The following is a 27297-nucleotide window of genomic DNA, read 5'->3' as shown; positions in this document are numbered from 1 at the left end:
TGATTTGCCTTACTTGACTTTACTTCACCTAACCTTACATTATATATCAGTGACAATGCACTGTAGTTAACACTGATGTGAATGTGCCATATTAAGAGAAACGTCAAATATCTGCATGTAGTTCATAGAAAACTTTAAGGTAAAATTAAAAAAGAAACTGACAAAATAAGGCAAAAGGTAGATCTAAATAAAATCGTGTGTGAAGAACGAGCATCCAAAAAGTCTATGTTCTCTGTGTCAAATCTAAGGGGGAGAAAACATTTTTCTCAATAATTCAATCCAATACAGCGACATCACAGTGAAGACAGCTGAGGATAATCAGCTCCATAAGTGTAGGATTTAGTGCAACTTGGTTTAATTTCATGTGAATGCATGCACGTGGGGCTTTATGCAACCACGGATTCCTATGTGAGCTTTACTCCAATGGCTCTTCATCAGTGACGAAACAGATGCACTCAATCAGATGTGGCAACTAGCAAACGGCAACATCAATTTCCCTGCTTGGCGCACGTTATCAGACATTTTTAAAAGCATCAACATGGACTCTCTCTGGGATATCAGTCAAAAATCTCTCCTCTTTTGTGTTTGGCATGCAACTCCCCTAAATCTCTCTGCTGCTCTGTCCGACAGGAAGTCCTACGAGTTTGAGGATCTGCTCCAGTCGTCTGCAGAGAGCTGCAGAGTTGACTGGTATGCTCAGTCCAGACTGGGCCTCACACGCACTTTATCAGAAGAGAATGTCTATGAGGACATAATAGGTAAATATACATATTACAACTATGTTTTTCTTTAAAGATGTGGAATATTTCACAGTGCGTCTGCCGTGTGGTGTCAGATTGTCATCATGCTGTAAATTGATTTTTATTTGCCAGATCTGAAAAACAATGGACTTTACTGTATTGTAACCCACCGTGTTGTCCTATTTCTGATGTTCTTCATACACTGCGTGACCCCTCCAGCTTCATTTCTCATATCGGTGTGTGTGTCATAGGGTTCAGGAACAGAGGTGATGAGGAGGCCAAGCTGTCTTTACTCAGCTGTTTTTTCTGCTCCACTTTTAATTTAGAGCCACGCTGCTTCACTGTTATTGAAAATTATACGTCGAGACCTGACCTAACGTTCATACCTTATTGTCTGCCGTGTTTTGTCAACCCCACCTAGAGCCTGTTTAATTGCATAACGTACAATAGCGGCATTGTGTGGCTTTGCAGCGTAGCCAAGGTTGGCTGCTGTGTCAGTGCAGCAGGGGGCAGGTGAGTGGCTCAGAGCCGCCGTGTATTACTGGCAATATCTTCAATGTGTCTTTGGCTTTCATCACCGATCAGTTACAGGGCTGGCGAGTATGACACAGTGGCCGTCAGAGTGTCACAGTGTCTGTGAAACTACAAATTCATGGTATTATCAATGAACTGTGGTGTACTTGGTAGCATTTGGTAGATTTAGCTTATTGCAACATAATGCTGCTATTCAAATGTAGCTGCGCTATCCCTATCTGTAGCTTTCAGTGGAGAGACCTGAGGTCAACCTGCACCTGCCCCCTCCCCATCTCCCCTAGCTCTCAAACTAGTTTTAGGCCCACTCTAACAAGGTTAATTGACCCACATGGTGAAATGATATCATTGATGGATGTGACCTGCCAAAGAGTGATCGAAACCCAATCGCGAGAGTGTCACCATTGGCCTCTTACCTCTGCAGGCGTTGCCTTGTACTGCCCCTCGCAAGATACTGCCCTGAGCGGCTGCCCGTGTCGACCATATCTAAATTTACCACTTGACAATGGTGTATGAATGATGCTGCTTGTGGGAAACAATCAGATTAACTTTAATTATGTTTGAGAGATGCCACAACTTATTTCGGATCCCTTTACAGCTTCCTCTTCTCATACAGTAGTATTGTTCTTTAAAAACGCTCACACACAGTTCACCAGACACTCAGCGGTGTCCCGCGGGTAAAGTAACTCACTTATACCGCAGCTGTCTTCTCAAAAAGCAGCTCAGGCCAGCAGAGATATAGATAGTGCAGACAGTAATGAATGGATGTGATGTCCTCCTGGTCTTGTCATCAACAACCCCATGCAAACTTAGTTTCATCAACACACTTTAAACATGTATCCAGACGCATAATCCGATGACTGACGCAGACTCATATGTGCTCAGCTGACAGCACTCACACAAAGAGGTTCTCATCAGCCGGCGATGTGAAAAACAGAGAACTGATCCCTTGTTTTTCCTCAGAGGGAGAAGGAGCAGGGAACTGAACGTCCCTTTTCTGGTAATCTAGGTACTCCTACAGGTCACATCTGGCGGAGGGATTGACAGAGTAGAGGAGAGATACGGGCAGAGAGAAAGAGAAGAAGAAGCAGAGAGGTTTTTGGAAAAATAAAGTACCTCACTCCATATCTGCAGAGGAGGGTTAGTGGCTAGAGTTACGTTTTATTTAGCTGCGCAAGCATCTTATCACAGTTAAATATGAGCCGGGTAGGCAGATTGCCGCTTCTAGTAGGTCGCCGCACATCTGGAGCAGGAATCGTCTGGCAGAGCACACATGACTGATATGGAAAGAATATCGTCTCTTTCGTAAGTCTGTGTGAGACTGTTGTGTAATGCAGGTGAGAGTGATTCCTTAGTTTCAACTGAGAATGTATTTTTTCTTTACGAAGATCCTCCAACCAAGGAGAATCCCTATGAAGACATAGAGCTGGAGAGAAGTTGTTTGGGAAGCAAATGCGTTTCTCCCGCCTCCTCGTCTCCTGTCCCTGACACGCCAACCAAGGTACCTGATCACCAATAAAGCCCTTTAATAAAAAAGCAGATTTGATGGAGCCAGTTCTTCACTCTGTCTCTGCATCTTCCCCCACCAGCTCTCCTCCAAGCCTTGCTTCTTTAGACAGACTTCGGAACGGCGAAGTTTTAAGCTCCTGGAACTCCGCAAGACCGGCAGGGACACTGGCGTTACCTCACCCTCTCGTATCAGCCCCCCCTCCACGCCCAGCAGCCCTGATGACACCCCCTGCCTTTCAGGAGACCCATGCAATCGCAGAAGGAGGAAAATTCCTAAGGTATTGGAATCTAAGAAGGCCTCTCACAAAAGGCCCTTCTGCTCTGTCTGTTATTTATGGTGCTGCCCATTACTAAGAGAGGTTAAGAGCATGTTCACTCATGGGCAGGGAACTATTTTTTTGATGGATATTTCCTGTGTGAGATGTGCGTATAGAGGGAGGCCTACCAGAAACTGTATTGATCTGTACTGCTCTTGGTAGGAGCCTTGCAGATTTTGAATTTTGGTTAACGTTGAACCTTTCTTTACCTTTACCTCCTCCAGATGGTGCTGAAAATCAATGGCATCTTTGAGGCACGAAGAGGGAAGAAGCGCATGAAGAAGGTGTCTCAGTCTACAGAGTCCAACTCAGGGAGAGGTGAGGCCACGGAAAACAACAATATTTACCCTTCCTACTCTATCAATAAACTCTGAGTATCCATGATTGTCTGTCTCGGTGCATGTTTCAAGTCTAGATTGATAACTTGTTAATCCACAAGGGGAATTAGCCTGATCACCTTTTAAAGTCAAAAGAGACGCAAATCAGGAAGATCACAACACACAACATATGAACTACACTATCACTTCAATACTTTCACACACTCACACATGAATTCAAACAGAGTATAACTTCTTTTTCTTCTTGTTTCTATATTTGTGTATCCTCCTCAGGTCTATCTTCTATGTCTTTTTTTTTTTTATGTTTTTTTTATTTGTTTGTAATCAAACTATTTCACTTATAAAAAAGAAAGTATACAGCCCCTTGCCCCCAAAAAACTAAAATATCTAATAAAAGTTATGTGCATACATTTTTTGCACAAAAGAACAAGTTGCATTATATAGTAAAACATCTCTAGTCTGGTCTTCTGGTCCTCATCTTTTTGTGATATTATATCATAGTATGTCATCAATGTATTTTAATACTCTCACCACTGCACACAGGCTGCATTATGCTGCATTATGTTTGGTAGGGCAGAAAGACTTTAGAGGTCTGTCTCCATTAAAGCTGTGATACCTCACCATATGTATTCACTTAGTTTTATGGGCAAGGTTACATTTCTGGGTAAGTTGAGACGGACCTGTGTGTCAGAGGAGCGGGTGGTGTTGTGTGGCAGTGGTGAGAATGAAACGCATTGAGAGCAAGTTCCATGTGTTCTGCGGTTCCTGTGATTGGCATTTGCAGTCTCCTCACTCTGATTTCCTCTCCTCTCTCTTTGATGTAGTGACAGATGAGAACAGTGAGTCGGAAAGTGACACGGAGGAGAAACTAAAAGGTGAGTGTTTTTTCCTTACTTACAAGTAAAAAGAGGAATGTGTACTGATTCTAGTTTTCTCCCTTTGCATTGTTCCACTGTGTTTTTACTAGCTAACATCATAATATAGACGGATGGAATAACAGATTACCTCACATTGTGTCCACTTGGTGACCCTCTTTCCATGCGTGTGTGCACCCTTGACATGGATGTATATTTGCATCTCATGAAACGTGTTTCTCCCTCGCTCAGCACACAGCCAGCGGCTGTCATCAGTTCAGTCCATGCTGCGGCAGACGGGGCGGTACCGAACTTTGGAGAGGGATCTGATGGATCTGCAGGAGAGAAAACTCTTTGAGTATTTCATAGTTGTTGCACTTCACAAGACCAAGGCCGGAGTTCCATACCTGCCAGAGGTCACACAGCAGTTTCCTCTCAAGGTAACAGAGGAGAGAAATGGGACAGAATTACAATAAGACGTTGGAGATAAGATGAGATGAGAGAATTCTCTTTAAATGCATTTTGGTGGGTCATAGCAGCAAAGGGGGATAGTAAAAATAGACACTCTGAAAAAGTTATAAATAAGTAAACATACATATACACACAAGAAAATGTAAATAAATAGAAAAAAATTGATGTACAATGTTAACTATAATATAGCAATGCTGTGGGAAAGGAGCATATATCCTCAAGGTGGTTCATTATTAGTATTATTACTATTATTATTGTCTTCATCAGTTCTTTTTATATTTTTCTCTGTTTAACTTAGTTTCATATATGATTCAAATGTTAAATCTATATTTTTCACTTGTTCTGTTCTTATCCAGCTTGAGAGGAGCTTTAAGTTCATGCGGGAGACTGAGGACCAGCTGAAGGTCATCCCACAGTTCTGTTTCCCTGATGCCAAAGACTGGGCGCCTGTCGACAACTTCCCCAGGTCAGTTAGAAAGTGTGACGGCTGCCACGGCACATAACGACAGGGATTCAGGCATTTCTCGTCAGAGCGGTAATAGCTCAGCTAATAACCACTTATTAGTGAAGAGGCCCAGTATTGAGATGACCTTGCTCCCTCATAAAGACGACTCTTCTATGTTTCATCATATGGCACTGACCATGACAAATGATGACAGGGAGCTTGTGTGGATTTAGCACCTAACACCTGGTTTGCAATCACAAATACCGCTCTTTTATGTATGCTGTTTCCAATTGGCCGTAAAACCCAATACATTCAGCCTCTCATCGTCTTCATTGTTCCGAGAAGAGAAAATATGTGTCATGCCGGTGATGGCTAATAATTACCTGAAGGCAAATGTCGGAGGGTTGAGGGGCCTTTAAATACACACCTGCAGACTGAGTCAGTGAACTGGCTGACGCTCTCGCCTGTCGAGTAGGTCATCGCTTGTCAATGAATACCTGTCAGGCAGAACTGAGGACGTGTTGTGTGGTTATTTAAAGAGTAAGTGTGCTCTGAGGGTTTCTGCCTCTCAAGTACAAAGTCTGGCTTTTGTTTGCAGACGTTCAGTCCAGAGTGAAAGTTTTACCACAACAGTCTTTTTTGTGTGACTTTTACAGCTCTAAATAGTTTCCAGCGCGTCTGAATTACCTCTTTTTTTCTCTCTCTCTTTTATATCTTCAGTGAGACGTTCTCATTTGTCCTGACCGGTGAGGATGGAAGCAGGCGGTTTGGCTACTGTCGGCGATTATTGGTATATGCTCTGCCCCTGATCACTAGCTTCTCCTGATTAGATTTTTAATGTGATTGTATTACTGTGTAAGCTATCAATAACAATTTCCTATTAATATTCCTTCCTGAGTGTACCTTTTAAAGTCTCTTTCTTCTTCACTGGTCTACTCCTGTGCATGAATTTAGATGAGCACTCTCGTTTTAATTCCAAAGTATTTTGTTGTTGTCTTGCTGCTCACAGCCCAGTGGTAAAGGCCGTAGGCTCCCTGAGGTCTACTGCATCGTCAGCCGCCTGGGCTGCTTCGACCTCTTCTCCAAGGTAAATGCAATGACTTAAGCACAAACACATATGTTAACTTAAATCCATTACTTGCATTACATTGCTTAGAATCACATTTGTTACATGAACACAAGCATCCAACCTCACCCCCACCAAAAACATACAGAGCAGTACCACCATCGTCGCCCACAGAGCTCCACCCTTCTCTCTGCTCCATACTTTCCTCACATAGCTTCCTGGCTCCAGTACAGAGTCACATGTGAACTGCAGCTGATGTGGTTTCTGCTACGCCAAATGTTCCCTGCAATGAGCCTCAGATTTATTTGTTTATTGATCTGCGCAGTGTATGCATGTTGTTGCTAAAGTGGTTATAGAAATACCCACAGAAGAGTAAATCCAGTATAAATAGTTAATAGACTGATAGCTGCCTTCACATTGGAAAAACTCAGTGCTGATGATTTGCTGATTGTGTTTCATCTGTATCTGATATCATAAACTTGTAACTCTGTACAGATGTGTGTGTATAGAGGGGGACACATGATTGATTCAGGTTGTTAGGCATTTGGTGTAATGACTGAAACATGTTTCCACTGCATCATGGTGGGATTGAATAAGTTTACTATAATAATAACCAGTACGGTATCCAAAACTATTTTCAGTCCTTCTACCATTAATCTTCATTCATTCATATGTCAGTTTCTGCTATTGCTGAGTATCCAGCAATGGCATTAACAGCCATTTACTTACCAACAAAGCAATAAAGAAACATTGAAAAGTTGAAAACGACACCAACGTTAAATCTTGTTTTGCTTATAATTCAATCATTGAAGTTAGCACATGAACCAGCTAGCCTATCTCCTCTCTTTCCATTATATGTATATATTTTTGCATACATGTGACGATAATATTAAACTGTTTGACTTGCAACAGCAGCCACTACAGCTTATACACTAAGATATATAAAACGATGAGCCACCTCATAAAAGACAATATGGCCAAGAAAATGAACTAATTTACCTAAAAGCAGGGTTTTAATTGTTACATTGTCCAGCCCTAAAACATCCATCCACCCATTATCTATACTTATGTTTTGAGGGTTGTGGGATAGTTGGGGCCAATTGCCAGACAGTTCACACCTATGGCCAATTACATAAGGTCAATTTAGAGTCTTCAATTAAATAGCCATGCAGACACAGAGAGAACATGCAACTCCTCACAAAAGAGACTCTCTAGTGAGCCAAACTGGGATTGTCTATCAGCTCTTATCTATTGAAAATATTGAATTTGACCTGTGGATCTCAGCTTTGAGTTCTAATCGTCCAAACATATCTACAATGCACTCAGAAGAATAATTGTGGTGCCAAGTATACTCAAGTTACAGAGTGCCCTTCTCTGTCATCTCCAGATCCTGGATGAAGTGGAAAAGAGGAGAGCAATCTCTCCTGCTCTGGTGCAGCCTTTTATGAGAGGCATCATGGAAGCTCCCTTCCCGGCTCCAGGAAGAACCATCACTGTCAAAAACTTCCTACCTGGCTCTGGGACAGAGGTAAAATAATGGTTGTGTCACTGTGGAAAACAGTATTCCCTTGAGGCTCTGTCAATATACTCAATCTAACCAGAAGTTCTATAAATCTTCATGTAAGTGTCTTTCTGAAATGTGTACACTGTGTAGATTATTATCTGATAAGCCTTCGCTTTTTCTTTGATTCCCAATGTGTCTTCTACAGGTGATCGAGTTGTGTCGGCCGTCAGATTCTCGACTGGAACATGTGGACTTTGAATGTCTCTTCTCCTCCTTGAGTTTGCGTCTCCTCCTGCGAGTGTTTGCCTCTCTCCTGCTGGAGCGCAGGGTCATCTTCACCGCCGACAAACTCAGGTGGGCTCCAGCTGCATATTGTTACAGAGCATCAAAGTCGGTTTCTCCATCCCATCAGCATGTATATGGAGTAGTTGCAGTGTTTTAATTATTGAGTTGGATTAATCCATTACGATCAGTGAAGGAGGGTTCATGATGCTGAGAGGACCAACAGGAAAGAGTTTGAAGGATGTCGACGAGTCTGAGGAAAAGAAGATTCCGCAAAGTGTGAGGGGAAGGAATGCTGTTGTGTTATACCGTCGTCTGGGGAACAATCACCACTTGTCTGGAAAACTGTCATGGACGTCAGATAGAAGGAGCTAGAGACTCCAGAGCAGAACACGTGTGCACAGTGACGTCATCACACCCACACACTTCACTTAAAAGCTTTAACTCTTAAGCTATTATCACTGTGGTCAGGGTCAAAAGGCTTTTTTAACTGTTGTGGTACACCTGGTTCAACTTGTGGGCTCAGCGGAAACAGTCATTGTAACCTGATAGAGCAGGAATCACCCTGAGGGTTCAGGCGGTCTAAATACTATACAATGTGTTCACAGTCTTACCAAATACACACTTGTACGGTTGTTTATAGAGGCATTAGAAGCATTTGTCATATTCGGACCCTGAGTCATTTCACATTCTCTACCATAGAGTGGAAACTTGGCAGCGTCAGTCAGCTTTTTAATGAATTAACTGTGAGCAGACCCACACGTGCATACGATTAATTTAACAGCGTGGATAGAATGTGTTTGCTCCTCACACTGTGTTACATCACACCAATGTTAAAGATGCTTTTAACATTCCTCTCGGACTAAACGGGTTTGTTGAGGCAACAGAAATCTAACTTTTAACATTATGTCCAAATTGAGAGATGGCTGGCTGGAGAGCTGGTGAGACTTTTTTTTTTAGTGGTGTATTTTAGCACCATCTTGTGGAAGAGATTGGACTAGACTAAACTAAAGTAAAACACTGTGCTCTGACTAACCAGTTATTTAGGGTTCATCTAAATTTGTTTATTTGTGTTGCTTATTATAACACTGCATTAGTCAAGCCAATTATGAATGTCTATTAAATTAGCTAAGTTTCATTAAATGGAACAAATAATTATTAGGAACATAAACAGTTTTTGTAATGCGTGTCTCTCATAACATCCTGTGGTGCAAATGAACAATGGGGAATGGAAACCCATGTCTATAGCACATTATAAACATGCTTGCAATTCATCATAGTACAATTAAAGCTCTTTAAAATCATAGTTTTAAGCATTTGTGACCATCTATAATGCTTTATAACAACAATAATCCATAACCCAGTATAAAACATTTTAGAATGAGATGTCATAATACATCATGCTTGTTCACCCACATCCATTATAATCCCCTTAAATACTTTACGTTATAATGCGTCATAATGTGACGATAAGTAATCATTGGTAGCTCTGAGTAAAATAATGAAATTCATGAGATAAAGGCAGATATAATACTTCACAAACCGATTATAAGTTACTATACAAACTCTACTACATAGATATGAAGCTCAGACTTAGGAAAAATAATTCTAACCTTTATCTCAGTACTTGCTAAATTCAAAGTCTCTTATAACGACAATACAATACATCTTCTTTATCGTTTTCAAAGGAATTTGATATATAGACTTTTTTTTAATAAATTCAATTCAGCTATTAATAATATCGCCACTGTTTGACCAGTTGGCTGGTCAGTGGTTTAATTCCTGGCTCCTCTAGTCCCCATGTTGAAGTGTCATTTGGCAACACACTGAACCCCAAGTAGTCCCTGACAGTTTGTGAATGGGCTGTACGAGAAAGTTCCATGTGTTTGTAGAAGCAGTGTGTGAATGGGATTTTTTTATGTAAATTGTTGTTAAGACCAGCAAAGCACTATATGTACTAAATACATTTTGATAACCATTTCTTTCGTTTTTGAAATATTGTTTTATCTAAAATTAGGGAATATTATTTGTACAATAATGTCATCCAAAACAATACAATTTATTTGTCTTTGTCAGGTGAGCACTAACTTTCTTTCTCTCTTTGTGCAGCACATTGTCTCAGTGTTGTCATGCGGTCGTGGCTCTCCTCTACCCCTTCACCTGGCAGCACACATACATCCCTGTGCTCCCGCCCTCCATGTTGGATATCGTCTGCACCCCGACACCGTTTATAGTCGGCCTCCTCTCCAGCTCCCTGCCTCGGCTCAAAGAGCTGCCCATCGAAGAAGTGAGGCCGCCTTGTGTTTGTGTTCGTGACGGTGCCCTTGACTCCCAGCTTTTCCTCCTGCTAAAACAATAGGTCCAGGAAATGACAATCAATCTCCTTTTGCTCCTCCCTCAGGTCCTGGTGGTCGACCTCGGCAACAGCCGTTTCCTACGCCAGGTAGGAACCACAGAAACACTCAGGAAACATTGGAAACCCATCTTTAATCACAGGGGCTGTCTCATCCTTTAAGTCCATTACATTTGTAGTGGTTCTAGCAGATGTGGAGTAAATATGTTAATTCGCTGCAGTATGTTGACCGAGTTTTCATCTGTGTCCCTCCGCACTGCACAGCTGGATGATGAGGACTCCATTCTCCCTCACAAGCTGCAGGCAGCTCTCGAGCATGTGCTGGACAAGAGGAGGGAGCTGGCATCTGACAAAGGAGATCTGCCCAATGGTGACAGTACTCTCATTATTATCTCTGCTAAGATGCAAATCTACTAAAAATACCAAATACATTAAAAACAGTGCCGTAAAATAAGAAAGTGTTAGTAGTTGTGTATACTTTCCACACATTTAGAGATTAGATTAACACTACACTACATTTATGGTATTATTTTAATGTAATGTATATATACATGTTTATATATATATATATATACACAGACAGTAACCCACACGAATAGACACTTTAACAAAGCAAGGTCTAGCTACTTTTGTCAAATATCTAATAGGATAGCCTTTATGAGAGGTAATACACAGTTTTGCTGTGTACAAAGCTGAATATGTCTATTTTGTGCGAAACTTATTTTCAAAAATGTAATGAATGTATTAGTCTAAACAGTGAGTAAACAGAAATACCTTTATTGATTTGTCGATTTATCACTGTTGATCAACATGGTATGACCTTTCTGTCTATCTAGTCGGCTCTTTGAAAGACATAAAGGTTAAACCTTTGTTTTTCCTTCCCTGGCTCCCTGTCCTCTGCCTCCTCTCAGACTCCAGCTCCCTCAGCACAGTGGTATCAGAGGCCTTTGTGCGTTTCTTTGTGGAGATGGTGGGTCACTACTCCGTCTTCATGGGCGGAGCAGAGCGGGAGGATGAGTCTGTATCCTCCCCCACCTCGCCCAGCCCTTCTTCTTCTGCCCCCTCGTCCTTTCAGCGCGAGGCCTTTCGCAAAGCGGTCACTTCCAAGAGCCTGAGGAGGTTTCTGGAGGTGTTCATGGAGACACAGATGTTCACCGGCTTCATCCAGGAGAGGGAGATGCGCAGGCAGGGCCTCAGAGGTACAGAGATTGATTACTGGTGTCAGAGTACAGTTGATCCGAATAAAAGTATACTGGCTGAACTTAATACGTACTATAGCTGCCTGTGGAAAGGTGTAGTAGCTATTGTTGGGAGTTCGAGTGTTTTACATTAGAGTTTCTAAAACGTGTTCCCATTGGTCTCAGAAGAAATGTTACACTCATTGACATTTTTAAGTATTGTGTAAATTTTTTTGCACGAGCAATTGTTTGCAGCACCTACACCCAGATCAAATAAAAAAAAAAAAAAAACGATAGAAAGGAAAAATGAGAAAATTCTGTTACTCACAAAAATAAGAAGATTAAGGTTTTGGGATTTGAAATATGTGAAAATGGTGATGAAATATAACTGAACCCTGTGGAGTTTTTACGATATATTTTTCCAAGGTTAAAAATAATCTGTAAAATTCAGGGATGTAGTCACTTCCATTCTTTTGTGGGTTTTGTAATGCACCCTCTTACTCACTTACTGACTTACTTGAATGATGTCAATACTGATGGGACTTGCATTGATAACAAAGTTGAGTATAAAGGTCTATACAACCTAATTTCATGTTGTTGTTGGTCAAAATATTATTATTCAATATATTTATTACCATGGTTTTTACTTTTCTTTTTTAATCTATCGTTTATACCGGGGTTTCCTCATAACATTTAACTTGAAATTTGTCCCGTTTTGATTGTTTGTTCGTTTTCAGGTCTGTTTGAGGTGAGAGCACAGGAGTACCTGGACTCCCTGCCTGGGAGCGAGCAACGAGGAGTCAACAAGTTCCTCAAGGGCCTAGGTTAGTGTTACTGTACAATCTGTCTGTCTATCCATCCGTCCGTCCATCAATGTTTGTTAATCCAATTTACGTCTTTTGCTTTATCAGGAAACAAGATGAAATTCCTCTCCAAGAAATGAACCTGGGACTCGGGTGGAATCTGCCACAGTAGATGGTGAGGTAAAAAAGAAAAAGATAACATGCTTCCTGGACGTGGACAACGCCGGGTCGGAGACGTGTCTGTAGGGCCAAGAGTAACGAAGAGGCCCTGAAGTGAACTGGACTCATAGTTTGTGAACATGAGAGCCTCTGGGTAAAGTTAGCGTGGAGCTCTCAGCTTCATTAGCAAGTCATTCCATTAGTGCTGTGGAGGGGGTCACACAGCACGGACCAAAACATGAGGAATCACACAGTGTCTAGTTTCACACTTCCCAGGGTTCTGGTGTGTTACAGTCAGTCCCAGCAGTGTGATACAGTAGAGCACGGCACAGTGGAAAGGTTTTTAGGACCAGTGTTTGTTTTTTTTTCTTCCTTATTCAGTCTCTGACTATCTATAAACCTTTTGTACAATACTTTCTCATTACATTCCAAGTATGTTCTATAGAATCTTTTATAAAGTCAATAGTACAACTTCTTCTTCAACAGGAGGCTTTAAAGTTAATTTATATTCTTTTTAGACCAAATTAATCTGTCTTGTTTTACATTTTTCCTTAAAACGAGTGCAAAGAAATATCCTGTAGTTTGTAATAGGCTTTATTTAACAGAGTCTAGTCCAGACTGTTTGTAGACCACTTTGGGTTGTCGGGTATATGTACCACTGTTTGAAGTAAATGAACTTTCATTTGAAAACGTAGGAGCATGAAAAGAAAGAAAGACTGAGGCAAATGTAACGTTGAGAACAAATGAGCAATGTGAATCCATCCGTGACTTGGGTTTTACTAGAGGATGTGGATAGGTGTGATGTTGAAGAATGACGCGTATTTTAGGTCAACCAGCATCTGTGTGTCTCACAAAAGCAACTAGATCTGCCTTAAACTTGATGGAGAATGCAATGAAACTTTATTAATAAAGTGATTTGAATTAGACAAATGTCTCATCTCTCTTTTCATTTTGTCATATGAATATGCAGGACAGGGCCTGTGGTGAGAAGATGCAGGGAGGAAGTGGGTTTGAGGTTGTACCAAGGAGGTGAAGAGAAATAGGGTAAAGTGTCTTTTTCATTAAATGGCCAAATCACTTGTGTGAGGACAGTGATCGAACAGGACATCTCCTGATAAACCACTGATGACTTTAGTAAAACAAACATGGCACATAGCTACTTGTTTATTTAAAAAGAAAGGTAACAATGCGTTTGTCATTACTCATGTCATAACTAGAGTTAATTAACAGGACACATTACCAGCAGAAAAAGAAGTGTCCTCGAAATGAGTTCTGGACTATTGCTGTCATTATCCTGTTCAAACCATGCAATACCTAATATATCCACTAGAGGAGTGTGTTACCCACTGTATGCTGTCATACACTTGTTGCCTCAAAGTGTCCAAGGTCCAAAATCACATCTCAGACAATCAGGTATTTAATGAGTTCAGCGGCAGGACCGTGTCCAGCAGTATTATCGCCTCTGTCTGCTCATGTCAGAATATGGACCAAAGACGGTTTAAACACTGCCATCCACAGGTGGATTCCCAAAATATGTTTGAAAAACGTACATATCTAAACCTAATTTATTCGACTTAAAATAAGCTTTTATCAAAAACAAAAACAACAACATCTCCTCTCTAACTATTGCAAATCTTGAAAGAGGCCACCTGAAAGTCGTTTTATAAGGATGACAACACTCGATAACAATCCACTATAGGTTATAGCTTCTCACTGTGCTTCGACAATGCATCAGCTTTAAATTGACGTATATATAGAGGTTTTACTAAATTGTTATTGATGAAGATATTAAATGTTGATACTGATTTACTGTCCAGCCGAACATTGTACTTTAAATTTACAAGCACGTGATGCCGTGGAGTCTCTAACATTACACATGTTCAAAATGCTCTCTCTAAGCATTATCTGTAAATATAAATATAAATTAATATAAAGAAAAGTGGAGACACTCATTGTTCATAATAACATGACGAAGATTTTCAAAAACAAACTGTATTGACAACATTTATGCTTTGCCTCACAGCATCTAATACAATAGATAAGATAATATTAAGTATCAGAATCACAAATACTTTATTGCTCCCCGAGGGGAAATTAGGTTTTGTTACATTTGCTCCAACCAAGAATAGAAATATACACTGGTTGAGACAACAACAATAAATAGAAATACCAATATAAGGCAGAGTATGAAATAAAAGTTGCACTAAACATGTGCACTATGATACAATGTATTGAAAGAAGCCAAATGAGAATATGTAAAAAAGGAAATAGCATGTACATTACAATAAACACGAATGCGGAGCACAGGCGCATCAGCAGCATTTGCAAACAACATGAATCACTAATGTATCCAATAAATAAATAAATAATAAAATGTATCGGTCGGTTTTTATTAGATTTCCCAAACAGCAGCACACCCCCCCCACCATCACCACCCTTTCCTTTCCTGTGCTCTCCTCCCCTCCTCCCCCTCCCCGTGATTACGTGTTGACCGGTCATACCTCTCTCCCCCCCCTCCCCTCTCCTCTCCCCTCCCTCTCTCTCTCTCTCTCCCTCTCTCTCTTTTCTCTCTCCTCTGGCTTTTTCCGGGCTTCATGTCATACCACGGCTAATTCCTGAAATTCCTGCCCTCCTCTCGCTTCAAACAAACGGCTTTAAGGAAGCAGACGAGGCAGCAGAAAACAAACAAAGGGGCAGAAAAAAAAAGACAAGAAAGAGGAAAGGAGAAGCCCGGACTGAGGAGGAGAGTCACTTCATTCATTTTCAGAAAGAAAACAATATTTAGAAAGTCAGGAGAAAAGAAATAAGATATTGCTGCACCTGCGTCGGGCCTGTTGCTCCGGGTAAGTTTCCTCCATGATTCTCCTCGGACATCCTGTCGTGTTGTGTTTACTCTGCTTCACGTTGAAGTGCGTCTCTTGTGTCGCTCTCTCAACTTTGTTCATGTTGTGGGACGCGAACGCAGCGGTTTCTCTGCGCTTTCCGCCTGAATCCTCCTCACACGCTGTCCGACACCACATTCCTCAAATATCTCACATTTCTCCGCTCAAATTCCGACATTTTTTTCCCTTTAATGCGTGTGTGTGAGTGTGTGTTTGTGTGTGTGTGGCTTCCTGTGCTGCAGCCGGAACTTTTTGCTCCTTATTATTCGAAGGAATAACGTCACCGGCGCGCAGTCAAACATTAGCGCCTGTCTGGGTAAAAGTTTGACACCGGGAAAACCGAGATAAATCAAACCGAGTGTATTTATTAACTCGCCGGCGGAGGTTTCTTTCTCCTCCTGTGTCAACAAGTGTGAGTAGACTGGAGCTGGACTGGGAACGTCACTGCTGCCTTGGTGCTGTATTTGTCACTCGTTTTGCGATGGTGAGAGTTTTAATGAAAACATAGATTTGAATTAGAATGTGATGTTAATATGTCACCGATTAAAATATTAATCTGCGACAATGAATGTTTTTCCTTTGATCCCTCACATAAATTTAGTAAAAGTTTAAACAAAATGTGAAAATTCCCCCTGAGATGTAAAAGCTAAATGTGTGTATGGTTTAAATGAATCACTATGCAGGAAATTTGTCTCTCATAGAGTTGTATATATTATAATATATATCGGGCTACTTTTCTGTATATAAAATATGAATCATTGTTATTGATACATCAGTATCTTAGCAGTACTTTAATGTTGGAATAAACAGATTCTTGCTGTTTTGTATAGACTTTATTGTCGTATTTGTAAAGTGCAGATAGAAGTATAATTCCCTCTGAGTTGAAAATAATATGCTGCAGCAGGTAGAAGATGGGAGAAATGCTTAGTGAAAAAGGTAAAATGCTAGTACTTAATAATTATACTAAAGTTAATCTAAATGGTCACTTTCCATCACTGAGTGCGTTCAAGTATCAATTGCACATTGTTTGTAGATATTTATATGACTTTTTATATGTGTTTACAATTTAATCTTGTAGTGGAATAGTATTCCTATATCAGGGTGTAAGCAGCATTTTAATGCTGTTGCTAAATGAGATGAAATGATTCTGATCTATAAACTCTTCTTTGGCCTCATATTGTATTGGTTGATCATGTGATCCAATTTAAAATATGTGGTTGATCATGTGATACGTTTTTTTTTAAAGTTTTGGTTCATCATGTGATTCATTTTAAGGTCAATGTAAACTTTATAAACCCAGAAGGGGAAATTCATGTAGTCATACACTGCAGTTAGCACACAGAGGCACACAGACACACACAGAGGCACACCTTATGCACACACAATCACATACACCCACAAACACAGTATCTTATGCAATAGGATTACCGACAAAATAAAGTGTCCTAAAAGAGAGGGCCTTGTATAAGAGTATTTAAAAACTTTACCAACAAAGGAAAACAAAAGAAAAATGTAAAAGTATGACCAACAAGAAAACATAAGACATGTTGTACAATATATTGAAATAAATGTACTTTGTTACTTTTCCACCAGTGATATCGTGCTGTGTTCAATAGCCTAATACATTATTGCTGTGCATGGAGGGTGTCATTTAGTTTCTGTCTTTCAGTTATTTTTCTGTATCAATAATATTTTAACTATAAACAGAATCCCTTGTTGTGTGGCTGCTGTTGCTGTTACTTCTTGTTGAAGCCGGTTAGATTATCTTAAATAGTTATGTTAGTTATGTCTTGAATAAAAATGTTAACAACCATCTCCCATATGTTTGCATGAGTCTTCTACTACATATAGTCTATTGCATTACATTGATTCAGTGGACTGACCGTTTTTAGAAATGAGCAGTGGTGCAAATTAGCCAAAATCACTGAATTAATATACTTCCGTGCAAATTTTAAGTAAATTATTTAAATTAACCTGATTTTATAGCATTTTTGAATTAATTGGCAAACTTTTGTAGTGAATTATAAAAGCTTAAAATTAATTCTTTTTTTGCATTTTAGCTTAAACTTTTTGCTGTTTTTTTAGCTTTTGAACATTATACTCAAGCAGAGAAGAAGAAAACGAGTGACTCAAATCGTGTGTAAATAATTTTATGTTTGACAGACTTTGTATTCAGAGTCTCTGAGCCGCTGCAGAGGTGAAAAGAGCAGTGTGCGCGTGTGGAGCATGTTTTCGGTCAGAGTTCGAGACAGCTAACACAGGACTCACCGGGCTATGCGCATGTGTGTGCGTGTGTATGCTATGGGGTCCCACAGGGCAGCTGAGGATTCTATGTTTTTCCACTGGGGGAAACAGGTGTAATGGAGCAGGGTGGCGGTAGGGTTTAAAAACACACCTGTCAAAGCCTCCTCTGAAGTGTGTGACAGCCACAGGAGTTCTTTTTTTTCCAGGCCTTGAGTTTTCAAGGCTTTGGAATCATTATTGTCTCTGATGGATTACTTGTATTGCCATGTGAACTGTAAGTATGTGTTGGTTGCACTTCAGTAGCATTTGTGCATCTGTGTGTGGGGCCTGATGTGTGTGTTTGTATGTCGGTAAGAAGGGAGGTAAAAAGTATGATGAGCGAGCAGGGGAATCTGTGTTCCGAACTTGTTCCCGATTCAGAGTGTGTGTATGTTGAGTTGCCCTGAGAGACAAGCCCTCACCATAGTGGAGGAGTTTTTCTTTTTTTTTTTTGCTGTGCTCATCCCACATAGCGATCATTCCTCCTCCGCTCGCACGAGAGAAACGAATAATGCCTCAGATATGAGCCTTATAGAACAAAGACTTTCTGCACACCCCCTCCCTTCTCTTTTTCTACCAACTGCACTGTGCACTCACAGCTCTGGGCAGTGTGTGTGTGTGTGTGTGTGTGTGTGTGTGTGTGTGTGTGCGTCTGTGTGTGTGTGACTGTGTTGTTTGTTGACTCCAGCCATGTCTGATAGAGCTCTCTGTGTGGATTATCTGATAGACCCTCTGTCCTTTTTAGCTCCAACTCTTTAGGTAATGACAATCAAGTCCTCACCTTCCGTCCTCTCTGGAAGGAGCTGCAATAATAGCACTGACATAGTAATATTGTTATTATTGGCATATTTATGTCCAATATTCACTAAATGTTTTGGTCTTTAACACTCCTGAGGGAAATGTCTGTCTCCTTAACTGCTAAATCATCCCATAAAGCAGCTAAATATTCAGCAGCTAGTTTCCAACTCTGCTCGTTCACTGTTTGGTGCTGAGCAGGAAAAGTTTTACACAAAAAGCAGCTATGGGCATTTGAGCGGTGAGACTGAACCAAAACAGTAGAGTAGCTGGCTGTGAAACAAAAACAATGAGCTGAAAGACAAAACAGGACCTGAGTTTCAGCCGTTAATTAATAAATAAGTTAATAAAGTTGTGTAAAAATTGTGCTTTTGCGTTAGGAGTAGCTGCATAATGAGCATGAATCTAAAATGGAAAACCCACAGGACTGTATACACTTATATGTGTGTATACATATGTGTTTGTGTATGAAGCCTGGGGGCTCCTGATGGTGCAGCCCAGTGAAGCTCTATGCCAGAGAACATGTCCTCTCAGCAAAACCCAAAAAAACACACCTGTGTGTCTCCAGCGGCTCACAACGCGACTTTCCATATAGCCCGATCCCATACTGCTGCCGTCTTATTTCAGAATACGTTTCCTGTCTGATTAGTAAGAGATTGCAACCAGTATACACACACACACACACACACACACACACACACACACACACACACACACACACACACACACACACACACACACACACACTGTTAACCTCTTAATTTAATAAAAAATGAATAGGTAAAATACAAATATAATTCAATGGTTTCAGGTTATGATACGTGACAACATCTTCAAGACTTAAGGTGGAATCATGTGAGTGTCTGAGGTTTTGACCTTTAATGAGTAAAAAAGGCATTTGAGAATAATTTGGCCTGTAGGAAATTGTGATGGGCAACATTTACTGTTTTCTGGTGCGATGTCAACTGAATTATTACTCAATTAATTGAGACAATAATCAGCTGACTACTTAATAATGTCAATAGTCATTAGTGTTGCGTCCATTTGTACACTTCAGGCTACACCTTTGCACTCCTTCCTATTGATTGCAAGTATTAACAGTGGTTATCTTAGAATTTAACAGCTAATTTCAGGCTGTACCAAATGCTAAAAGCTCACATCAGCTTGCCTTAATGAAAACACAATGATAATGATAATGTGCTTATGTTTTGTAGAGAAAATATTTTCCAATTTGCCATAAACACAAAATCCAGTGAAGGTTGCTGGGAATGTTATGTTTTGCAGATATTTGATCCTAAATCCAAATACTGGACAAATCAAAAGTCAGAGGATCAGCCAAGGAATTAAGTATTTAATCCTGCTGCGGAAGTGAGTGAACAAAGTTCCTGAGACCGTGAATGTCTTTCCAAAATGTTACTATCAAATGTTGGTGTCGGAAAAGGTTAAATCAACCAGTTCAGCTGTGGTACATCACCTGGGAACCATGAATGTCTATACAAAATTTCATGTGAGTCCATCCAGGAGTTGTTGAGATATTTTAAACTGGACCAAAGTGAGGGACCTACACAACATTAGTTCAGGCCTCTGTGTATCCTAACCACCTGCCATCTGGCTGACACTGGTCCAGGCCAAAGGTGAGAAGAGGCTCAATTAACCTGCTGATTCTTGTGGTGTCTGATTGTGTTTGGGTGTGCGTTTATGTGAGAAAGTGTGTGCACTCTGTTTGCACCGCTACAGTGTGTGTGTTTGTGTGTGTGTGCGCCGTTGTATAAAGGGGGGATGGGGGGGTTACGTGTCCCCTGTCCACAGCACCAGCTGAGGGTTTATCCCATTGAGCGGATCCAGGGAAGAGGGGCCTCCCTGGGGGAGGCCTGTGTGGGATGGGTGAGGGATGGAGGTGGGTTGGAGGGGTTGGAGGTGGAGGGGGCTTGTTCTAAGGCCGGGCTTACGTTAATTAACCTCCCGTCTGACTGAGGCTACGGGCAGCACATTAATGGTTTACGTCTGACGGTGACCGACACCAGCCCTGAGCTGGAAGGGCTGTTACAAATTAGTTTAAAATACAGTTTCAGTTCATTTTGACTGATTTGATTTCACATTTTCAGTGAAGCCAATGTTGAGTAACAGATCTGTGTGGATTGTAATGTGTTGCTCTGATCGCAGTGGCAGAACTCATTTTATAAAGATTGTTTACACAAAACACACGACCACCAATTTCCCTGTTACTATATATGCTGTTTCTATTTAATTTGATGATAATTTAGTTGTGTGATTTGACAGAGAGGATGTCAAAAGTTATAAACCCTCACAGACTCACAAGAGAAGAAACTAGATTATCATGAGCAATGTCACATTTAATACTGTGTGGTGGTGCTTCAGATTTTTTTGGGGCTTCGTAGATGAATAATTACAAATCAAAACTTTATTAATTTCCCCAACTTTTTTTCACCTTATGTTTATTAGGCAAAGTTGAATATACACATTCCAGTTTTGACAACATATTTAAGATATTGCTTCCATATCTCTCTCCTCCAATTGTCACAACTTTTTGCTTGAAAATTATTGACACTTTTCTCTGTGAACCAATAAATATTTGATTTGCCCAAAAGCTTCACCAGCTCTAATTTCAGGTTTAAAACCCCTCAATCATTCATACCTGTCATGTGAGTGGAAACTTTGTGGTGAGTGTTGGCCCAGTGTGCTCTCTGTAAGTGTTTCTGATCATCCGTTTGTGTGGTTGAGTTTTATTGGTGTTGGCATGAGTTTATTTTTTTCCGGGTGTGACTCTATGCACAAATGTGTGTGTGTGTGTGTGTGTGTGTGTGTGTGTGTGTGTGTGTGTGTGTGTGTGTGTGTGTGTGTGTGTGTGTGTGTGTGTGTGTGTGTGTGTGTGTGTGTGTGTGTGTGTGTGTGTGTGTGTGTGTGTGTGTGTGTGTGTGTGTGTGTGTGTGTGTGGAGAGATGGGGAATGGTCGGCTGGCCAGACGCTTTGCAGGAAGCATTATGGAACATCAGGGGACTCAGAGGAAGAGCGAGGAGAGGGTTACTCTGTACAACACAATGACTCACTCATAGAATCACCTCAAGCCCTTCTTAACTGTAGCCTTGCAGGACTTTGCAGAGCTCTACAGCCTCCAAACGTAACACACACTTCCATGGGGGGGGGATTATCACTGACGTAATGGCCGCTGCTTTTCTTCTCGTTGCCATAAATGGACATGGAGTACTCTCAGTCAGCGGCGGCAGGAAAAACCATTGATGACAAATAAAAACCTAAGTTTGCACTGACTCACAGGCTCTTACTGGTTCCTACCGTTTGTGCCCCATTCCACTTTTCTCCTGCACATCCGCGGAGAGGAAGCGGTGGAGCCACGGTCTGTCTCACACTCCCCACCCGTGTGCACATCCTTAAGAAAGTGGCGTGTAGAGAAAACAGGATATGACTACGTCGGCAGACATTTTACAAGTCACACATGTGACATCACTAACATGTTGATCTCATTGCAGTTTTTTTTCCGCCACAAAGAGCCAGTTGTATGTTAAATTTATATTTTTGATAAGTCAGCTTGATCATGCCATAGTCCCCCCCACCCCAAAACACATTGATTCTAGGTTTAATGATGCAGTCAGCTGCAGTGCCTATGGAGAGGTGGGCAACCTAAAAAAGCCCCAGGCCTTAATATCCTGGTATGATCCTCCTTGGCATGCGTGTCTAAGTTTGTCTGAGGACGGTGATCCCACTTTAATGGGTTTCCTCATTTGTTGACTTTAGCCCCCCCCCTGTCCTCTGCTGCTGTTGTGTCAACGCTCGGTGCCACTTTGTGTCTTTACTTTCATCGTGGCACTAAACACATTATGATCTAAAGTGCTTTTTCCAAGTCAGCACCATCAGCTTGGATGTGATCACACAGTCCACCGTCAGATCGATGAGAGTCTTAATGCAGCTGCTACAGGTTGATAAGGTGATGATGTCAGCTGCTCTCAGGAGCATTTCAGTCTGATCTCAGTGGCTTTTGGCTTCTCCTGTTATATGAACAATTACATGGTCTGTGAAGTTTGGACCGAGGAGCTTATCAGACCCAAACACAGGAGAAGGGCACATTCTGAATACACACGTTTCTGCATTCTTGAAAAGTTGGGATTTTGTGAATGAATCATAACGGCCTGGGAATCTCTTACGCGTGATCAGATCTGGAATGAATAGTTTATTCATTGTTTGGTGAAAATAAATAATAACAGAAATAATAGTTAATTAAAAGTTCAACTTTAGTTTGAGAATTTGCTGCTTTATATTAATGTGCATTATTTCTAGTTCGGTATCTTTCGGATTTTATCTGTGGTTTGCCCTAAGCAAGTCATTGAAGGCTTCAATAATTCACTGATTAATTAAAAGATTCAAACAGCAGTAAAGTAACAAGTAATACATTTGGAACATTGTTTTTGTGTAACCTACTCCTCACTCAGCACCATATAAATTTGATCTATTTTTTCTGATTCCCAGGTTTGACCTCCCGCATCCAGCCGCATCACCACCTTCACACCTGTGGATTCCAAACAGGCAGATCCAATCACTGCTGCCTCGTCTCTCTACGTCCACCCTCACCTCCCCAGCTCCCCTGACCCTCCACCCTCCGCTGCTCTGTGGTCCCCTTCCTGATCTCCCACCACGTCTGCGGAGTGGTCGACGGCTCCCTCCCCCAGGGGCGGGAGTGAGGAGCTGGGGGACGGACTCGACAAACCCCTGGAGAATGATGCGGAGGGCGTATGGAGCCCCGACATCGAGCAGAGCTTCCAGGAGGCACTGGCCATCTACCCTCCCTGTGGCCGCAGGAAGATCATCCTCTCTGATGAGGGCAAGATGTACGGTACGCCCACCTCTATCGTCATCTTACTAACTTTCTCCTCCAATGATATGATTAAACACAGAGGGCCTGGGGACCAGCTCACATGGCAGACCAGGGTTGGGGATAGTTAAAAATTTAAAGTTAGTCTGGAAGTTATAGGTGTCTTCAGTGTGTGTGTGTGTTTGTTGTGGAGAGGAGCTACTGACTTCCACACAAATGCAATGGTTGAAACACTGTCCCATTTAAAAGGCTCCTCTGAGTTAGGACATATTCATCCTTTTATCTCCAAGAAACAAAGGCTCCAACAGGTGGATCCTTCTCAGGCCAACCTATCAGGCTACAGTACACATGTAAAAAACAACAAGGGGCAGTAAAACTTTCTCGTGTCCAACTGCAGCTCTGTTGCTAGGGGAAAGCGATAAGGGCAGGACAAAGTGGTGACGGCGATCATGGAAACCCTCTGTAGACTCATTTCGTTTCGGCCTTCGCGTTCTACCTGGCCCATGAAGACCACCTTGCTCATGGGCAGCGTAGACTGGGTCCTTCGCAGGATGCAGCCCCTGAATTTAGACACAACTTCTACACATTCCTATATTTTTGTATTCATTAATCCCTTATATATTGCATTATGAAGATGATGGAGGATCCATCTACAGTGAATTCATTCTCTTATAAAAACTGAAAGCCACATCTGCAATACTGTGGCTATAAACAGATACCTGTCCACATCTGCACAATACAAAACAGTATTTCATATGTTCTGACAATTTAGATTCACATCCCCCCCCCCCCCCCCCCCACACACACACACACACAGGCGCACACCCACACATACACACAGCCCATTCACTACCACTCCTTATGTTCACTCCTGTTTCCTGCACAGCTGTCAGCTCCACTCGGCCCAGTAATGTTCAGTCTGACTGTACGATGTGTCAGAAACAGGAGCACACACTCAATCCCTCATTCCTCTGCACACACACACACACACACACACACACACACACACACACACACACACACACACACACACACACAAACAAATGCTTCTCATTCAGGGTTTGTTCATCTTAGTGGTTGTATGGAGAATGAAAACAGTTGTCTGAGACTTTCAGAGAGGAAATGTCACATAAACAATTAAAACTTAAAACAAGACCCACCACAACAAAGAACTGATAAAACATTCATTCGAGCATCATTCCTGAACTTTGCTCTGGCCGTGTTAGTCTTGAGCACTTAAGCTATTCATGCTACTTCCAAAATCCTTGTTTAGAGGAGCAACTCTCACGTCCTACTCAGAGAACACGGTTTGGGATTAAATCACATGGCCATTAACTTTTTTGTGTTGTTGCCTAAAGTTATAAAATAAACATTTTCTAAGTTTTTAAGTAAAAGCCAAATGTTACCTGGGATCAGATCCAGCTCCTCGTGCGACCTCCAGAGGATAAGTGGTATGGATGGAGAAGTCTCTAGCTTGGTCAGATATTACATTGTTACCTCCGACAAGGAGGTTTTATTTTAGCTTCATTTGGTAGTTACCAGGATTACACAAAAACTGGGGTATGGATTATGACGAAAGTGTGTGTTTATGGACGGGAACGAAAACGGTTCAGGAACCCATTAACATTTGGTGTGGATCCAGGATTTTTTTTTCACTTTCTTTAACATTGTGCAATAAGGAGTTTCAAACACTTTCCTTGTTTTCTCAGAGAATAATTCATGGATCTTGATGACATGTTTAGGGGACTGATGTGTGAAATGTGCTGCTGATCCAAATAAAAATCTGGATCTAATGAATTTCAATGTGGTTTCATAAGATGACTGTTGGACCGTTCACTCTCTTAATACCCTTCCAGTTTCTGTTACCAACTGCAGACTCATAGATACCACAGTGTTCCCTCCTGAGATGAGCTTTTAATTACCCTATATTTGATAATGATTTGAGCCGAAGGAGCGAGATGACGATACTGCAGGTATGCCCCCAGTGAAACTTTGGATAATGTCATTGCTAAACAGGTTCGGGGAAGGTGAAGGGACATTCCACTGTGACATCGTGCTGAAAGATGTTCGGTAACAGATGGCTTGGCCACAGAGTGTCCTCCCGCGTTACTGTTTGATAGCGGATCTGGTTGGAGGGGAAAAAAACGTGGCGGACGGAGGTAGTGGCCCTATCAGACGGCGTCTGTCATCGCCTTGTATTGTCCCTGTGCCAGACAGCTTCTTTAACCGTTAGGCCTGCCTAGCCTAGCTTAGCCAACTATCGAGGTCACGGCCACCCTCTGATCAACACTTAAACCCGTATAAAGCCTGTAATAATAGTTGGAGGGGGACAGAGGAGAGAGGGGCAGGTGGCTCATCCTGTATCACACAGCGGGGGGGTGGACGGACAGTGGTGGTGGTGGTGGGGGTGTTTTTTGGCAAGGCAGGCACGGAGGTGCCCCCTTCCTCCATGTGTGGGTCAGGGGCAGGTGATGCACGCCAGGGAGCGAGTTGGCCCGCCAGGAATGGCATGTGCGCTCGGGAGCCTGAGGGTTCAAGGCAGCTCGGCGGTAACCCTAAACCAGAATAGACGTTTACCCTTTGAACGCCTGAGGGGAGGAGGGGGCTGGACAAATAAACACTGAGGTGGGCAGTAGTGTCTTGCATGGCCTTTGGGCTGTCTGTCACACCTGTCCCTGTGCGTGTCTATGTGTATGTGGGTTTCATATGTGAGACAAAGTTGGGGCGTGTTTGTGCTTATCTCCCCTGCTCTCTGCTATTTCTGTGATTTAACAACTCACATCTCTTTGTCTCTGAATCCCTGTCTGTCTTTGGTCGTCATGAACAACCTCTTCTCCCCTCTGTCCGTCAGTCTGTCTGACTTTCAGTTCACCTCCAGCTGCTCTCTGAGTTCAACCTGACAGCCCCTGCTGCAAATCCAGATTTACGACCTGGGAAATAAGGCAAGACTGAACCCATGCATGGCCCACTTTGCCCCCATTGCACCTAAACGGCCAGCTCTTCTCTTACAGCAGCCCCTGCAGCACCGCGGTCCCTCCCTCCGCCCTTTTATCACCATCCCCGGGGTCACAAGTGGCCAACAACTCAAGTCATTCAAGCAACCACAATCGCTGCAAATCCACTTTGAAGGTCTTTAGTGTTGTTAATGTTGTTTAAGTGCTGATAGCTGGTGGATGGGTGTTAAATCAGGTGGCCAAATCAAATATCAGCTGAGAATATCTTTAAAGGCATATGTGAAATGGTGAAGACGTGATTTGAAAGTTTAAGAAATGTTATTTAGTCTCCTTTGCACAAGCTAAATATGGACACAGACAAAACAAACTAGCAAAGTAAGTATCTGCTGGCTGAGAGCGACATACTCTGAATTTTAGGTTGAATTCCCTCTTTGAGGAATGAATGCCATTCATGGCTTAACAACATGATATTGAGTCTCCGAGCAGCGAAACAAAAGGGAATGTGTCTCGGATCACCTTCGCCATTGTAGATTCCTAAATTGCGTGGAATGTCTTTATCCCATATTTCATGGGCATTCAACACATTTTTCTCCCACAATGCTGTGCATAGCGTTGGCCCTCGCGCTCGTTACTCAACAGACGTATTAGCTCGCCTATTAGGGACGGTGTCACAGATATTGTGGCGGTTGTGCGCTCCTGCGGTAATTTGACATGCATCTGCCAAGGAAAACATGTCCTGCCTCGTGTGGCTCTCAGCGTGAGACGTGCCCTGCGTTCTGACCGAAGGCCTCATGCTGCAATAATGGAAAAACAGTCCAGAGCTCGTAGTGCAGAGGAAACCAAAGCCTGACAGCTCCCGCTAGAATTATGTGGCACTGGAAATTATGACTATTGTCCGTGTTTATTTGCTGCAATTTAATTGCCATATACATTTATGTGCCACTTCTTTGCAATTGTAATTGTTTAGTTTAATGATTTCCTTTTGAATCG

The 27297-nt window shown here is 41.9% G+C and overlaps 2 protein-coding genes across 3 annotated transcripts in view; both read left to right on the top strand.

The window, feature by feature from the left end:
• The window catches only part of si:dkey-82f1.1 (DENN domain-containing protein 2A), a 33141-nt gene extending 19661 nt beyond the window's left edge, over window positions 1-13480 (top strand). The window contains exons 4-20 of the mRNA XM_053427257.1: window positions 631-758; window positions 2660-2772; window positions 2861-3058; window positions 3322-3415; window positions 4260-4310; window positions 4542-4729; window positions 5117-5226; window positions 5926-5995; window positions 6215-6292; window positions 7659-7799; window positions 7981-8129; window positions 10167-10344; window positions 10459-10500; window positions 10675-10780; window positions 11322-11609; window positions 12326-12412; window positions 12500-13480. Coding sequence (XP_053283232.1) covers window positions 631-758; window positions 2660-2772; window positions 2861-3058; window positions 3322-3415; window positions 4260-4310; window positions 4542-4729; window positions 5117-5226; window positions 5926-5995; window positions 6215-6292; window positions 7659-7799; window positions 7981-8129; window positions 10167-10344; window positions 10459-10500; window positions 10675-10780; window positions 11322-11609; window positions 12326-12412; window positions 12500-12531 — 2053 coding nt within the window. The 3' untranslated portion in view covers window positions 12532-13480. The remainder of the gene's footprint in view (window positions 1-630; window positions 759-2659; window positions 2773-2860; window positions 3059-3321; window positions 3416-4259; window positions 4311-4541; window positions 4730-5116; window positions 5227-5925; window positions 5996-6214; window positions 6293-7658; window positions 7800-7980; window positions 8130-10166; window positions 10345-10458; window positions 10501-10674; window positions 10781-11321; window positions 11610-12325; window positions 12413-12499) is intronic.
• Window positions 13481-15065: 1585 nt separating this feature from the next.
• LOC128444686 (transcriptional enhancer factor TEF-3) overlaps window positions 15066-27297 on the top strand; it is a 36314-nt gene continuing 24082 nt past the window's right edge. The window contains exons 1-2 of one of the 2 annotated variants that reach the window (XM_053427291.1): window positions 15066-15393; window positions 23011-23369. Coding sequence is in view for 1 of the 2 variants with exons in the window: in XM_053427290.1 (XP_053283265.1) it covers window positions 23368-23374 (7 nt within the window). In the remaining variant the exon portion in view is untranslated. Of the gene's footprint in view, window positions 15394-23010; window positions 23375-27297 lie in introns of both variants that reach the window. The other variant, XM_053427290.1, reaches the window with a different exon arrangement.

This window comes from Pleuronectes platessa, chromosome 7 (assembly GCF_947347685.1).
Source record: "Pleuronectes platessa chromosome 7, fPlePla1.1, whole genome shotgun sequence".
Classification (NCBI taxonomy): Eukaryota; Metazoa; Chordata; class Actinopteri; order Pleuronectiformes; family Pleuronectidae; genus Pleuronectes; species Pleuronectes platessa.
The sequence above is the reverse complement of the archived record's forward strand: the minus strand, read 5'-3'. Positions and strand labels throughout refer to the sequence as shown.